Source organism: Microcaecilia unicolor, chromosome 6 (genome assembly GCF_901765095.1).
Source record: "Microcaecilia unicolor chromosome 6, aMicUni1.1, whole genome shotgun sequence".
NCBI classification, from domain to species: Eukaryota; Metazoa; Chordata; class Amphibia; order Gymnophiona; family Siphonopidae; genus Microcaecilia; species Microcaecilia unicolor.
Window position 1 is genome coordinate 173540127 of NC_044036.1, and position 16943 is coordinate 173557069.

At 41.6% G+C, this 16943-nt stretch overlaps 1 protein-coding gene across 2 annotated transcripts in view; it reads left to right on the forward strand.

Moving 5' to 3' along the window:
- The window catches only part of ATRIP (ATR interacting protein), a 59108-nt gene that overhangs the window by 11878 nt on the left and 30287 nt on the right, over positions 1–16943 (forward strand). For both annotated transcript variants that reach the window (XM_030206319.1, XM_030206320.1), the window contains 6 exons: positions 3870–3952; positions 4125–4295; positions 5530–5648; positions 9843–10006; positions 11831–11926; positions 15419–15545. In XM_030206319.1, coding sequence (XP_030062179.1) covers positions 3870–3952; positions 4125–4295; positions 5530–5648; positions 9843–10006; positions 11831–11926; positions 15419–15545 — 760 coding nt within the window. The remainder of the gene's footprint in view (positions 1–3869; positions 3953–4124; positions 4296–5529; positions 5649–9842; positions 10007–11830; positions 11927–15418; positions 15546–16943) is intronic.

The following is a 16943-nucleotide window of genomic DNA, read 5'->3' on the forward strand; positions in this document are numbered from 1 at the left end:
TCTGCTCTTTTACGTGCCAAACAGGATTATTATATCCAACTGACCAACTCTCTTGGCTCTAATCCTCGACTTCTCTTCACCACATTGAACTCTCTCCTCAAGGTGCCCCCTCCCCCAACTCCCCCTTCATTATCTCCTCAGACCCTTGCTGAATTCTTTCACAGTAAGGTTCAAAAGATAAACCTTGCTTTCTCTACCTCACCACCTCTCCCTCCACTAGTCCGTTCCCCTCTCTCTCCTTCCCCTCATTCCCTTTCCTCCTTTCCTGAAGCTACTATTGAGGAAACTACACTTCTCCTTTCTTCCTCAAAATGTACCACCTGTTCCTCTGATCCCATTCCCACCCACCTTCTTAATGCCATCTCTCCTGCTCTTATTCCTTTTATCTGTCACATTCTCAACCTCTCACTTTCCACTGCGACTGTCCCTGCTGCCTTTAAACATGCTGTGGTCACACCTCTCCTTAAGAAGCCTTCACTCGACCCTACTTGTCCCTCTAATTACCGACCCATCTCCCTCCTTCCTTTTCTCTCCAAATTACTTGAGCGTGCTGTTCACCGCCGCTGCCTTGATTTTCTTTCCTCACATGCTATTCTTGACCCACTACAATCTGGTTTTCGCCCTCTCCACTCAACCGAAACTGCGCTTACTAAAGTCTCCAATGACCTATTACTGGCTAAATCCAGAGGTCAATATTCCATCCTCATTCTTCTTGATCTTTCCGCTGCTTTTGACACTGTCGATCACAGCATACTTCTCGATACCCTGTCCTCACTTGGATTCCAGGGCTCTGTCCTTTCCTGGTTCTCTTCCTACCTCTCCCTCCGCACCTTTAGTGTTCACTCTGGTGGATCCTCTTCTACTTCTATCCCTCTGCCTGTCGGCGTACCTCAGGGTTCTGTTCTTGGTCCCCTCCTCTTTTCTATCTACACTTCTTCCCTTGGTTCATTAATCTCATCCCATGGCTTTTCCTACCATCTCTATGCTGATGACTCCCAAATCTACCTTTCTACCCCTGATATCTCACCTTGCATCCAAACCAAAGTTTCAGCGTGCTTGTCTGACATTGCTGTCTGGATGTCTCAACGCCACCTGAAATTAAATATGACCAAAACCGAGCTTCTCATTTTCCCCCCCAAACCCACCTCCCCGCTCCCCCCGTTTTCTATTTCTGTTGATGGCTCTATCATTCTCCCTGTCTCCTCAGCTCGAAACCTTGGGGTCATCTTTGACTCTTCTCTCTCCTTCTCTGCTCATATCCAGCAGATTGCCAAGTCCTGTCGTTTCTTTCTTTACAACATCCGTAAAATCCGCCCCTTTCTTTCCGAGCACTCTACCAAAACCCTCATCCACACCCTTGTCACCTCTCGTTTAGACTACTGCAATCTGCTTTTTGCTGGCCTCCCACTTAGTCACCTCTCCCCTCTCCAGTCGGTTCAAAATTCTGCTGCCCGTCTCATCTTCCGCCAGGGTCGCTTTACTCATACTACCCCTCTCCTCAAGACCCTTCACTGGCTCCCTATCCGTTTTCGCATCCTGTTCAAACTTCTTCTACTAACCTATAAATGTACTCACTCTGCTGCTCCCCAGTATCTCTCCACACTCGTCCTTCCCTACACCCCTTCCCGTGCACTCCGCTCCATGGATAAATCCTTCTTATCTGTTCCCTTCTCCACTACTGCCAACTCCAGACTTCGCGCCTTCTGTCTCGCTGCACCCTACGCCTGGAATAAACTTCCTGAGCCCCTACGTCTTGCCCCATCCTTGGCCACCTTTAAATCTAGACTGAAAGCCCACCTCTTCAACATTGCTTTTGACTCGTAACCACTTGTAACCATTCGACTCCACCTACCCTCCTCTCTTCCTTCCCATCCACATTAATTGATTTGATTTGCTTACATTATTTATTTTTTTGTCTATTAGATTGTAAGCTCTTTGAGCAGGGACTGTCTTTCTTCTATGTTTGTGCAGTGCTGCGTATGGCTTGTAGCGCTATAGAAATGCTAAATAGTAGTAGTAGTAAGATGCTCAGATTTCCCTAGGTGAGTTTGCTGCAAGAGAGCTACATCAGCACACTGCCTTTTGAGCGTTTGTAGGATCTTAGTGCACTTTATCGGTGAGTGGATACCATCCATGTGGTCTTTTGGGACCTTGGCAGCTTTCTCTGCATACTAGTCTTTTTAATCAAGGTAGGCACTTTAGACTTAAATTGTTTTGGCATATCGTTAACTGTTGGTTATCCCGATCTTCCACTCTGACCTTGAGGAATATTACAGGACTCTATATTCCAGATCTCTGAGGGGAATTTAAGACGGGTGTAGTGGAGCTCCCTCAAGCATGTTTGATCCCCATGCGTGCCAACCGGAAGTCCCTGTGTACTGGTTTTTCACTTTGAGGAAGGTGGTGTCAGGGTGTCCATTCTACTAGCTTTGGTAATCTATGTTCAGCTGCCATCTGGGTTTTTTTTTTCCATCTTAGAAACCTTTAGAAGCATTTCATCAATGTTGTTCTTGTTGTCACAGATTTTTCTTAGCCTTGCCACCTACTTTCACACTGAACTGGGTCCTTACTATGGACCAGGATATCCTTCTGGAAGTAGTAACAATGATGACGAATACAATGGCACAATTATTCCAAGACATCCTTCTGCTATTAGCAGCTTTGGTGCCTTTTGAAAGAAATGAAATGGTTCGACCAAAGTCCCTACCTTTTTCCTTCAGCTGCCCTGCATGTAACAATCAGCTCGCTTATTTTCTGTGAAATCAGACACCTCTTCACTATGATGTTGTTTGTGTATGGCGTATAGAAAGGAATTTCGGATTGGGCTTTTTTTTTTATTGAGAGGGTGGTAGAAACCTGAAGCAAATTTAAATTGTATGGTATGAATTAGAATAGTGGCAGAATTCAAATATGCATAGGAAAAACACAAAGGTCTTTAGCTGTGGTAGGAGGAAGGGAGAAGACTACAGATTTGTTAAAACAAATGATAACAGTAAGCCAACATAGACGAACAGACAGGGTGGACAAAACAGTTCTTATCTGTAATATATGCTGTTTTGCAACATATGAAAACAAATTTTGGCCAATCCTAGCTTATTTAGCTTTTTAAGTGGTGCTTTTAAGCTAGTTTTCCTGAAATTGTTAAATGTTTGTCCCTGGTTTTGGGAATACCCATTCACAAATTCTGGTAAAAGTACCATAAAAGTTGCCAAAAACTGTGTGTGCAAATTTGGGTGCATACCCAAGCTGAATGTGCAATTTAGTTGAATAACGAGCCATTTCGTGCCAGTTGGCTTTTTAACAATCAATGATTTGCACTAATTGAAAACAATGTGCGCACGCAAATTTAGGCATGTGATTCACACCTAGATTTTACATGCATCCTGGAAAAGGGGATGTGGAAATTGGAGGGTTTGGGGTGTTTTAAGGTGGAGCATGGTTCTGGATTTGAGTTACATGTGCAATTATAGAATATAGGGCTTATGCGCATAAATTTAGGTGGGGCATTTGCACTATGTTTTCGTTAGTGCAAATGGACATGCCTAGGTTTACACACAACCCCTGTGCCCCAAGCACTATTCTATAAACTGTGACTTAACTTTAGATTTCTAGAATAGTGCTTAAGCAAGTTTTTTTTTTCATGCTGATTTTTTTAGGTGCAATTTATAGAATTCACACCCCTCTGTGTATACTTTAGCCATGTACAGAGTGGGCATTTTTCAAATGGCTAATTTACATTGGTAAAATACTTTGCAGACTCTGAGGGCAATTTTCAGATAAATTGAGCCGTCTTATAGTTTATTGATGATCAGTGTCATTCATAAGGATACACGAGTATCCTTATTCACTATTTGTATTTCTCTGGGCAGGAAACAGCACAGAAAATGTGAATGAGAAAGATGTTTTGGGGTTTGAAGTACTCCAAACTCAGTGTGAAAAACTGAATCAAAAGGTGTGTATGTATCACTTTTTTTTTTTTCAGAATTGTTTTTCTGCCAACTTACAGACTTCAGAGTTCTTTTTTCTCCTTGTTTCAGATATAGTAATGTACTAACAGTAGTACCAGTCTCTTTTTTATGCAGGTATAATTTTCTTTCTTTGTGATGTATGTCCTTGGTTTGCAGTTGAATGAATTACAGAAGGAGATAATGATTAAAAATGGAGAAATTAAAGTTTTGCGAGACTGTTTACGACAAAATGAATCCAACCTAGATCAAGAGAAAAAATCTTATTTATTGCTTGAAAAGGAGAGAGCCCAAGTCCAAGGAGAAAAGGAGAAAGAACTCTCAAAAAAGGTATTTTTAAAAAATGTACACTGTTTTGCCAAAATAACTTTCTCTGGCATAATGTTAGTCTTTTGACCAAAATAATGCAGTCATTTACATTGTGTTCTCCTAGATTGTATTCTCTATTCAAGCATCAAAAAACAGGAGTAGGCTATAAAGTCTTCAAGCCAAATTGCAAAATATAAGAACATAAGAATAGCCATACTGGGTCAGACTAATGGTCCATCTAACCCAGTATCCTGCTTCCAAAAGTGGCCAATCCAGGTCACAAGTACCTGGCAGAATCCCATAGTAACAACATTCTATGCTACCAATCCCAGGGCAAGCAGTGGCTTCCCCCATGTCCATCTCAATAACAGACTATGGACTTTTCCTCCAGATATTTTTTAAACCTAGATATGCTAACTTCTGTTGCCACATCCTCCTGCAGTGAGTTCCAGAGCTTAATTATTCTTTGAATGAAGAAAAAAAATATTTCCTCCTATTTGTTTTAAAAGTATTTCCATATAATTTCATTGAGTGTCCCCTGGTCTTTGTACTTTTTGAAAGAGTGAAAAATCTATTCACTTTTATCTGTTCTACTCCACTCAGGATTTTGTAGATCTCAATCATATTCCTCCTCAGCCATCTCTTTTCCAAGCTGAAGAGTCCTAACCTCTTTAGACTTTCCTCATATGAGAGGAGTTTCATCCCCGTTATCATTATGGTTGCTCTTCTTTGAACCTTTTATTATTATTATTTGTTGCATTTGTATCCCACATTTTCCCACCTGTTTGCAGGCTCAATGTGGCTTACATAGTACTCCATTATATGTTTTTTTGAGATACGATGACCAGTATGTTAGTGACCAGTGTACCCAGGCTGGAAAAATATTGCCAGCTCTGAGCTGGTGTGTTGTCCTGGAATAGCACAGCTTGCAAAGTTTAATGAAAAGCTAGATTATTTGATTTACATAATAAGGTGTTTTGCATGCTTTGCATCTCATTATTTTGTAGTCCACAGTACCTTAAACTAATGTGTGTTATGGTAAAATGATGCATGATTTTGCTATTTACTTGCAGTAAAGGGCAAAACTCATGCATTCTTCTACTTCCCTTCCCCCCTTTAGTTTTCATTTATATATATTTTTTGCCAATATCTTAATAAATATGAGTTTTGTATGTGACAAACCATGATTCTATTAAATGTATTCCTGCTTCTGATGTATCGAATGATTGATTATTCCACTTGGTTTTCCTTTAAGTTGAAATCACTGCAATCTGAGCTGCATTTTAAAGATGCTGAGATGAATGAGTTAAGGACAAAACTCCAAAACTGTGAAAGAATGAACAAGCTAGTTCCAGCACTTGTTCCATACGTCAGGTATATGCCGGAAATATAGTAATTGAATAGATAATGCCTTAAAATAAGCAGCAGTGCTACGTTATTTTGAAACAATCTAGAGAGGGGTTTGGTTTTGGGGGTGAAAGAGGGAAATGAGGAGATGCTATTGTAGTCGTATTGGTTATTCGATTGTACTGTTTATCAATGTAAAAATTTAATTAAAATGTTTAAACATAAGTAATCCAGAGGAAATTTTAGATGCAGTATTTACACAAGTTTCCTGAGGTGAGGTGAAATAGCTGTTCTAAGTTCTTGGAAATTTCTAGGGAAGTGCAGAGTTTGTCCCTAGCCTAGCTCCAGCCTAGGAGTACTAGGTAGGCAGTGGTTACTCAAATATTTCTGTAGTTTAAATAAAACTAGCTCTGCTACGAATGCATTACACATACCAGTGGTTGAATATGTGGGATGTTTATGAAGGTCATTGTAAAAGTCTGAGTTTCTGGCAATTGTTCTTTGTTCACTCTGAGTATTAAGTGCAGGGCCTGTGCCTAAATACAGCAGTACATTATCTCTTTATCTTCTGAGGGTAGTGTCTTCACGTACCATAACAGGAGTGAACTTGGCTCATAACGGGGTATGTTGGTTAAAACCTGTCACTTAGATTTATTGCTAACACTGTTCTTAATACTTGAATTCCAAGTAGAGCTTCCTTCTGGAGTGCATGTGGTGTAATATGTTCAAGCCACATTTCAAGGTGTGCTTGATAGTAGGGCAGTATTAACCCTTTTGCTGGGCCCTAGGCAAACAAATGCATTGCCCCCCCCCAATCATTAAATACATCTTATAACTCCCATAAACAGGGCCCTGCAGGGTTCTGACTGCAGAAGAAGCAGCAGCAGGTGGGCAACACTGCTCACCAGTTCTTGTCAATGGGAGGATAATACACAGAGGATGGGTTGAAATATATCCTGTGGGCCAGTAGCTGATTTACCACATCTGAGAAGGCACTTCTTAAATGACTGGTCCCTAGGCATATGCCTCGTTTGCCTATGCTTTAATCCTGCTCTACTTGGGAGCTCTTTTTGTCCAGCTGAGATTGGGTTTTGTTCTTACTATGTGTATGGATTGTTTATACAGGATGTAAGGCTTGCCATGAATAAACATTTCAAAACAATACATTTCAAATAATACATTTGAAAGTACTGTATTTCATAAAAAATACATTTCATAAAACAAAATTATAATCACTGAAATACCATATTGTACAGCTGGGACTTGACATACACAGGCCATCAGTGTACATACGAAAAGCAGAGCTCCTGGTCTTCTGCAATGCCACAGGAAGAGCTACAAAATCTGCCCCATTCTGCATGTTTTGCTGCCTCTCTGAACTTCTGTGGCAGACTAGAAGGCTAAATCAGGTCTTGAGGCGCAAGTTGTCCATGGTGACAGTACATTCCCATTCTTCCCTCTCAGGAGGAGGAGAATTGCTGCATGTTGGATGTGTTATGCAGATAGCCATGATAACATACCAGACATTTCTGAAGTTTAAAAAAGATCTGAACCCCCCCCCCCCCGTACCCCAAAACTAGAAATCATGTATTTAGGATTAGTAATAAGCAGGGGAAGGAGTTAGAGGAGTGGGAACATTAGGGACAAGTTTGTAGAAGTTTTTACAAAGAGCTGTCTAGAATAAAAGAATTAAAACAAAGTTTAAAGCAAATGCCCTTAATATGTAATACTGTTGGCAATAATGAAACAGTGATGGAATATTCACATAGCAAACAGCTTGAGCCAACAGATTTATTTTCCAATGAACATAATTAACTTTGTATGAACCTACAGTGTGCTGAACTGGAAAATGTTGCCACATTTAGACTGCCTCTCTGAACTTCTGCATAAAGGAAGCCCTTCCCTCATTATTTCTCTGTGAAATAGTAGAAATAAAAAAAGGCAAGTGCATTTTTACAATATACCACTACATTGCACAAAACAAAAAGAGCAAGTTCCCACATGCCATCTTTTTCTTTTGATGTAGGAACAGGAAAAGATGTTAAATACTCCCAGGTCTCAACCTAATTAATGATTTTTTTTAAAAAATTATAAATAGTAAGTCTGATTGTTGATCACCTGATACTCATAATATTATGTCTGTATTGGTGGCCCTTTTACTAGGTGAAAACACCTCTGCAAGAATACAGGGAGTCTCTATTACCAGCCCCTCCAAATAAACTAATTACTACTCTAACTGATGAAACCAATAATACTTCCTATGTGTACATCCATATGCTGCACAAGCTGGCATGCTGGGGGGTGGGCACCGTACTGTGGTCTTCCCAATGTCTGATAGTGTACCATGTTCCTCCTGGACTCGCGCACGCTAACTCTTCGCTGAGTCCTCCTGCCTGAGTGAGTCCTCTCCTCTACTGCTGTGATTCCCGTGGTCTCTATTCTCTCTCTTTAGTCTTAGTAGTAAGTACGACGATGCCACTACCACCACCACCACCACACTGAAAAATACCTTGCAAAATGGTGTGCTGTGATGGCATGCTGTTTAACAGTGTAGTGATAGAAGTGCGAAATGAAAGTTGAAGAGGCAAGTAGGGTTCTCTTTTCAGGTAATGTCATGCATGATGGGTAGGGAGGGGACTACTGACGTGCCGCCGTTCAGGAAGGACTACTGTGTGCATACAATCCTGCACACATGCACTACTGCAGGCAGGGAGGAGCAGAACGGAGAGGAGGAGGCCAGATTACGGAAGTCACTCTCTCGCAGTAAAACAGTGGTAAAAAGTAGGCATCCATTTTACCGCAGATACAGGGATTACTCCTCCTGTGGGGAAATAATTGCAGTTTGCATCCGCAGTAAAACATGGAAAAACTTTTGCCCTTCCTGCGGATTACCATGGTTTACTGCTGCTACCCACTCCCATGGCATTCTCTACTAATATACACTTGAAGAACCCTCTACTGAGGAAGAGAGAGCATTTTCTCCAAGGGGTAGCTTTTCCTGGCCGCACATAGGAGGATTGGGCACAAATTGATAGTCCCATCTGGCCTGGAAAAAGCCTCAGGACAGTCAAAGATCTTAAAGTGAGGAAAGCTCCAGGAGTGCATAGCTTCATGGCAAAGTTCTATAAAAAATTTAAGGAATATTTGTTTAACTCTGGACCTGAAGGGGGGGGGGGTTTCCAGGGTCCTTAAGACTAGGTGGGATCATGATTATCCCAAATGAGGGTGCTACTGACCTATTTCCCTTCTAGCAATAGACTTTAAGCTCTTTAGAAATGTATTTGGATAGTATTAGAGTAGAACTGAACGATCTTTGTTTTTGTTAGAAGATGTAGCATAGGGTATGTTTCTGGTTGGGTTTTTGGCAGAGTTAAGCAGTGTTTACTGAAAAGGGAAATGGGACTTGATATACCGCCTTTCTGAGGTTTTTGCAACTACATCAAAGCGGTTTACATATATTCAGGTACTTATTTTGTACCAGGGGCAATGGAGGGTTAAGTGACTTGCCCAGAGTCACAAGGAGAAAGGGAAGGTATAAGTGTTTTTATGAGTATTATTGACTTCTAGTGATTCAGCAGGAGGGAGAAGGCTGATGATTTGCTTGGTAGTATTGAGAGATTGGGCTTGTTAATTTGTGGTGGTGGTTGTGTTTTACTGCTGGCTGTGCTGTGTGCACTGCTTTGGGCAGTTGATGGTTCACTGGCAAAGGAGTCAAGTAAAAAAAAAAAAAAAAAAGAGTAATACCATCCCACTGGCACTGACAGTTTCTTAGAGTGCTGGAAAAGCCATTCTGGGTTTTTCTGAGCATGCCTGGAATTTGCTGCACACACACTATCACATCTTGCTGTGTCAGGGCAATTGGATTCTTCAGAGATTTTTATGCTTTAGGCCTGCTCTGAAAAATTTTCTTCCTTCTCCTACATCTGATATTTAATGTTTGGTCTTTTTGACATGATTTGTTACTTGACTTGAGTTTTTCTTTATCCATGTGGACTTTGTCACAGTGAGGAGAATTTGCATATTGTTAATGATCCCATTGTTTATCATATTGTTGCTTGTGACTAATGACAAAATATCTTTACCATTTAATATAATTGTGCCCAGAAATGTTGAATTCAAAAGTGTATAAGTGCATGAATTTACAGTCATTTTATCTATAGATATTTTGAAATGTGTGCAGAAGAACTATTACTTTGTCCAAACATATCAATTTTTGTTTAGTCCTAAGAAGAGCCCTTTAGGAATTGTAAAAACAGAAGGCTGTTCTTCCCCTCAGACTGAAAAAACCTGTTTTCCTACTAAGGAGTCCTTCATCGGTGATGTGTCTCCCAAGGCAACTGTTTCAACAATACAACTGCTCAATCAAACTCCTTTAAAAAAGGAAGGTAAGAGGTTATTGCACCTGCTTCAGTATTCAGAGTATTGAACACTGAAAGCTGTAAAATTTTCTATTTGTTGCTCTTTCTTTTCTTATCTAAGTTTAGAGCATTTTAAATTACAGGTTGCAAAGTTTGACTATAACTTGTCTTTGACCTGTATGCCAGATGAGGGGGTATATCAGATTTTTTTTTTTTTTGAGGGATGTGCAGACAGAAAATTTATTTCATTTCATCTTGATGTTGTGTTTGTATCATTCCATTTTGTTTGGTAATTGTACACAATGCTTATAGTGCACTAATTGAGATAACCATGAACTATCCTATATAATAATTCTCACCTCCAACGTTCTGTGCCTGGGACCGTGGCTCCCTAGGCTGGAGGTGGTCTGCTAGGCAGACACGCACTGACGTCACTGACGTCATGACAGCTGATTCCAAGGCAAGGGGCGCGTGTTTCCCTACTCCTCCCCCTGCCTCGGAATCAGCTGCCCCCCCCCCCCTCCGCGAACCCATCGCCCCCCCCCCGGACCACCGAAAACGCCCCCCGTCTGACGTCAGACGCACACAGAGGAACTTCCAGAGAAGATGAGGAAGGAATGCGAAGGGTACAACAACACTTCGGCTGTCGGGGGTTTGGGTCCCCCGTCAGCACAGGTAGTACACAACGGCGGCGGGGGGGGGGGGGGGGGGGGGGGGGGGGCGGTTTTCGGCGGTCTGGGGGGGCGACAGGTTCGCGGAAGGGGGGGCCAGGGGGCCGTAGCGCGGGGGGGGGGGGGGGAATTGCCTGCCTAGGGCCCGTTTCCTTGCCTACAGAAACGGGCCTTTTTTACTAGTTACAAAATATAATACAAAAAATGCATATCCTGGTATTTTCTAACTCCTCTTACTCTTACCTATCTATATGTTAACCATTTCTCTGACCTCATGAGCAACCTTCTTTAAATGAATCACTATTTTCTAACTCCTCTTACCCTCTTAGGTACCTATACGTTCCATCTTTGCTTATACCCTACACTTTCAATTGAAATATTCTATTATGTATTGTGTTGACATTGTAAGTAGTATACTATGCTATACTTTGTATTGTTGTTTGAATATTTTTAGTGCTCATGTTTGATTTATTCTTATTGTACACCACCTTCAGTGAATTCCTTCAAAAAGGTGGTAAATAAATCCTAATAAATAAATATATTTTAAAATAAAATATTTTGCCCTTGCTTGGTGACTGTGGCAAGACCATGTGCTCTTCTGTAGAAAATTTGCTTAAAACTCAGATGTTGGGAGAAGAGCCAAAGATGACCAGCCACTAGCAATGCTCAGTCAAACTCATGAGTTTTTCATTTTCTTTTAAAATTTTTCCTATGGGAAACACAAGGCAAAAAAACATGGGTTTGCCTGTAGGCATCATTGCTTGCTTTTCCCCGTTACTGGTCTTATGGCAGTGCTTTGGAAGAGTCCCAGACTGGTTCAGGTGGGGGGCAGGAGGAGGTGAGCTACTTTCACCCTTTGAAGCTTGATATCTCATTGAACCCCAAGCAGTGTGTCCCTCCCTCGGAGACCACTGTGCAAAGACATGGCAAGGCGGTTTGGTGCAAGTGGTGGCTCCGATTGATCAGATCAGCAGGAGTGCAGCTGGAGAGGTTAGAGTCTCACTAGCTGAGGCCTGGCAACAGCAGTGGCCGTTCTACTTAGTCCATTGGCACAAGCTCCATGTTAAAGCTGATACAGGTCATTCAGGCATTTATGATACCCATTTAACTGTACTTACAATATTATTGGATCTGGGTTGACTATATGTATAAATTAAGTTTCTTTGTGCTGTGTTTGTAGATGGCAAAGTTCAGTGCCTTGAAACTAAACAGGTAAAATTAGAGATGATACAGACAGACATTTCTTACAGTCCATTTCGACGGCAAAATACTCAAGGTAAATAAAATAAAATGTTTTTTATTTTATTTTTGCCACACAACAATATATAACCTTTTATTACACCCAACTCATACGTGTTTACTGTTTTAGGTAATGAAAAAGTGTAATTTCAGATTCACAGTATATTCTCCTGTTGGTTTATGTGCTTGTAGGTCTTTCATAAGTACTTGTTTAAATATCAACAAGCTGACTTACCTACCAAAACCAAGAAAGTTCTGATTTAGATACTTTTTGTCATTCATAGGTTATAGTCCTGTGTTCCTGGGACCTCTGACCAAATGCATGACATTGTGTAATATGGAATGCATGATACTTAGCTGCTACAGAACTTGTTTTGCTTTTTTTTTTTAAGAGGGCGGGAGTAATTATTAAGGTGTAATAAGTCAGATTTTTACCATACCTTAATTTACCACAGGAGTGACTAACTTGCAGTAGCTCAGTACTGCAGGTTAGTACGTTTATGAGTGACACTGCTTACAATCAAACTCGCAAGCAGCGTCACTCTACCATCCCAGGAATACTGAGTGGCACCATCAAATCCTGTTGGTAGTTTTGCAGTACTGCCGCCAGGGGTCAAGCTTGCCTGTATAAGGGCAAGACACTACAATAGCTTGACCCCTAGCAATAGTAGTGTGAGACTACTGCTAGGTGACACCAGTGCCATTTTTAACCTGGTGTTGGCTGGACCCCACTAAACCCCAGGGATTTTTCAGGGTAGGCCTGCTGTCTGAGGTGAGGGATGAGATGGTGGAAGCAGAATGCTAGGGGCGCCAACTCCCTCCTCAGAGCTACAATCAGGGAGTAAGGTGGTTGGGAGTGATTAGAAAACTACAACTAACAGAAGCCAAGCAATTAAGTTTATTACAAAATCATGAAAATACGTGAAACGTATGTATTTATATGTTATACATAAACCACAGACAAAAGAAAAATCTCGCTCATTCCACCAGGGCTGAGCCCTCTGGTGCTGGCAGCCGCCGTGACCTAGCTGCACACCTCTGAGGCCTGGGTTGAAGAGCACAAAGTACTCACAGAGAATATTATAGAGTATAAGTATTAATTCACGTAGCATTCCCAGATCAATAAAACTCTCCCAACAAGAGATACAGAACAGAAGTAGAATGTTTCACTTTACAACTCAACACACAAACTCTAGTGTCAGATCAGTGATAGCAACACAAACTCCCTCCACTATCAGACATCTCCCACCTACCCCCTTGTTAGCCCCCAGCTCCCTTTATCCAGCCCCAGCATCACAATGGTCTCCTCAGTTCCCTTTGTCCTATCTGTCCAGCACCACTAAATCCACTGCAGAGAAGGGAACACCTTTCTTAGCTCAAGCCACTCTAACCGCTGGCACCATGCAGAGAACAAATACTTACTGTACCACAGATGAAACAGAAAGAAAGAAAATTCTCTTAGATGTTAGTAGCTGTGCGGTGCCAGCAGGCAGAGCAGCTAGAGGAGTTCCCCCCTCTATGGCTGATTTATAGGGCCAGACCAAGCAAGTAGTAGAAATGGAGAGCTGGCACAAGTTTTTGGTGGAACCAAAAGAGGCTGGTGCACCACAACAATATGAAAAGAGTGGACCATCCCAAAGAGTGACATTCACCACCACATGACTATTTACCATATTTTTCGGACTATAAGACGCACTTTTTCCCCACAAATTTGGGAGGAAATTGGGGGGTGCGTCTTATAGTCCGAAGGTAGATTTGGCTGGCTGGCAGGCCGCCCGCCCTCCGAGTTCCGGATCGCCGTCAGGGTTACCTCCCCCCCCCCCCCTTCCCCCCGGCCCTGTCACCACTTCTCCCTACTCACGCAATCTTCCCTGGTGGTCTAGTTACGTCGGAGCAGGAAAGAGCCCCCTCTTTCCTGCCCAGCGCGCTGCTCTCCATCCTCCTGTATGCAGCCTGATGGTCTCGGCGAGATTCAAAATGGCCACCGAGACTTCAATTCTCGGCGGCCATTTTGAATCTCGCCGAAACCGTCAGGCAGCAATGCATACAGGAGGATGGAGAGCAGCGCGCTGGGCAGGAAAGAGGGGGCTCTTTCCTGCCCCGACGTCACTAGACCACCAGGGAAGATCGCGTGAGTAGGGAGAAGTGGTGACAGGGCCGGGGGGAGGGCGATCCCGAACTCTGAGGGAGGGATTCGGACAAGACGCACCAGAGCACCTAGGTTTTAGAGGAGGGAAAAAGGAAAAAAAATTTTTTCCTATTTCCCTCCTCTAAAACCTAGGTGCGTCTTATGGTCCGGTGCGTCTTATAGTCCGAAAAATACGGTAAGTGAGATTTTATACTGATGCATCTGGGGTATAAGTTTGGAAAGATCTGCATGTTTTGCTTTCTAAATGCTGCAGAGACTCTGGCAATGATTCTCAACCTTTTTTTTCAGTTAGGACACACCAGGTAGATGCTTCTCCCATTTGTGACACAACTGCATATATGACCTTCATGGACCTGTGGTCTGACACAATATAGCTGTTCTTATGCGTTAAATGTTACCATGTTCTGCATCCATAAAAGTCTGACCTCCTTCCTCCAGCAAATGCAGATCATAACTACGACATTTCTCTATGGAAGTCACTATACAATTATTCTGATTCTTATATCTTTGGAGTAATAGCAACATAAGTCTCTCTACCAGGCACATTGTGAAATGCAAAACCTAAATAAAATTCAAACTCGAGATACATTTAGCAAACATGTCATGTAACAATACACTAATGCTATGATTTAAACAGCAAGAACCCTACCTATTACTCCTGGGGGAATCTAGCACAAAATGAAAAATTTGCATCTTTATTTGTAATGTTTGAGTGCAGAATTTCTCTAGTCATAAGGCCTAACTAGTCCCCTAGCGCCTTCCTTCACCAGTAATATCGCTTTCCAGGTTCTAGCTTGCCCAGCTCTCACTGCAGTTGAGCTTCAGGTTACACTTGCCCCATCCTGATTTAGCTTGAACCCTTCCCTACCCCCTGGTTTCTTTTTTCACCTCTTAGCCCTTGAAATAATGTGGCTTGTGGTGTTCACTGTAAGCTGTGTTAAATTTACATACTAATGAGCTGTTTTACATACATTTGCATGTTTTGTACCACATTAGTTTGTATCCTGCAGTATCTTAAATCGGAGTTTCTCAACCCAGTTCTCGGGGAACTCCCAGCCAGAGATTTGCATACCATGGAGACAGTGCATGGAAATCTGTCTCATGCTTATTCATTGTGGATATCCTGTAAGCCTGACTGGTTGAGTGTACCCCAAGGACTCGGTTGATTTAAATTACCTTTTGCACTGACTTAAATTACCTTTTGTGTTACAGTAATATAACTTTCATTGGTGCCCTTTCAAATGTCTTAATTAGCAAATAACATGTGTTGTAGCTGTAATGCAGCTTAATAATTACTCCCCCCTTTAATGTCATATTTTCACCTAGAATTTGTAAATTGGAGTTGGCACATCTTTTATCATTAATTCTATGCCTCCACAGGTTCCATTTTATTGAATGCTTTGATGAAACCACCGAAAGCTCCAGGGTCATTAGGTCTATACCATCTTCTTAGTAGCAGTCCTGCCCATTTACCTGGTTTCATGTTGCGACAAACTGTTTTTAATTCGTAAGTATACAAGTAGATTAATGAATGGTACTATACTTACTTTATTTGACCATGATTCACCATGAAGCCATCACATGTATCTTTCATATCATACTAAGAAGTGAATAGCATCAGTACCTCTTAGAAGACTCTATCAGCAATATTGATGTGTTCTGTTATCGCCAAAAGTGTTTGTGTTTTCTTTGAACATCTTTACCATTTAGAACTAGTGAAATAGAAAAAAAATCCCAAAGTAGTCCCCCCTATAATTAACTTGATTTCTCTGTTGCTGTTTGCTGTTTTATATATGTGTCAGTATTTAATTGTAGAGCAGTTGTCCAAATCTAAGCTTTGCATGGGTCTTTGAAACTTGAAGCTGCGTGGTATTCTTAATCATATGCTGTTCTTGTTTCCCAGTCAGCAGCTGAGCTTATTTTTCCCACAACTATGCATGATCGTGACCTTCTGTTGTGCAAAACAGGAATGTATTGATAACACTTTCTAACTTTTTAATGGGCGCAGATATTTAAAATGCCAATAGAGAATATCACAATCCATGGCATCATCCTTTGGAGAATTGTCAGTTAATAATGAATCTCAGACATTGCAATAAGCTTGATCCAAAAATTTTTATTTGAAAACTAATAATTGTAATACAAAGTCTTACCTTGAAGAACAAATACGCTACAATCTAAAAGAAACTATGGATGAAAACAGTCATTCTTCAAAGGAATAATGAGCTGATTGGCTGGTGTTTTTATGAAGAAGATAGCTACCATCTTTAATACCAAGAAAATGGGGTTATTGCAAGGTTTATCAGTTTGATGATATATCAGCCTAGAGCAGGACGTTTATAAAACAGCTGTTAAAAAATAGAGAATAGAAATAAGAGTGAGCAGAAATAGGATGCAGAGAGAAAGATAGGAACTACATTTGGTATAGGACAGAAAAGAGCAGTATTTCCTTTCCTCTCCTCGGCTGAGAGGTGCCCAGCTCTACCACCGGCTGCCTTTCAGTTGCTGAGGAGGACTTGCAGCTCATCTGCATATCCTTTACAGCCTTCTCCGGGGTGACTCCCAGGTCCACTCCGATCCACTCAGGGCCTCCGCTGTAGGTGCGGCGCGTGGGGCATTTTTCTCTTTACATTTATTTTTCTCCCAGTTACTACTTATGGCTCCAGTACACTTTTTCTTCTTGGTACTGTCCCTTCCTAATCTGTTTCTCCATCTGAAACCACTGTACACTGCAGGAACACATTGTCCACCCTCTATTTTTTTTTTTTGTTACATTTGTACCCCGCGCTTTTCCACTCATGGCAGGCTCAATGCGGCTTACATGTATTCATCATCTCACCATCTCTTTTTTCCTCTTCCTTTTTCTCAGCCCTCAACCTTCAACATTTCCTTCCTTCCATTCATC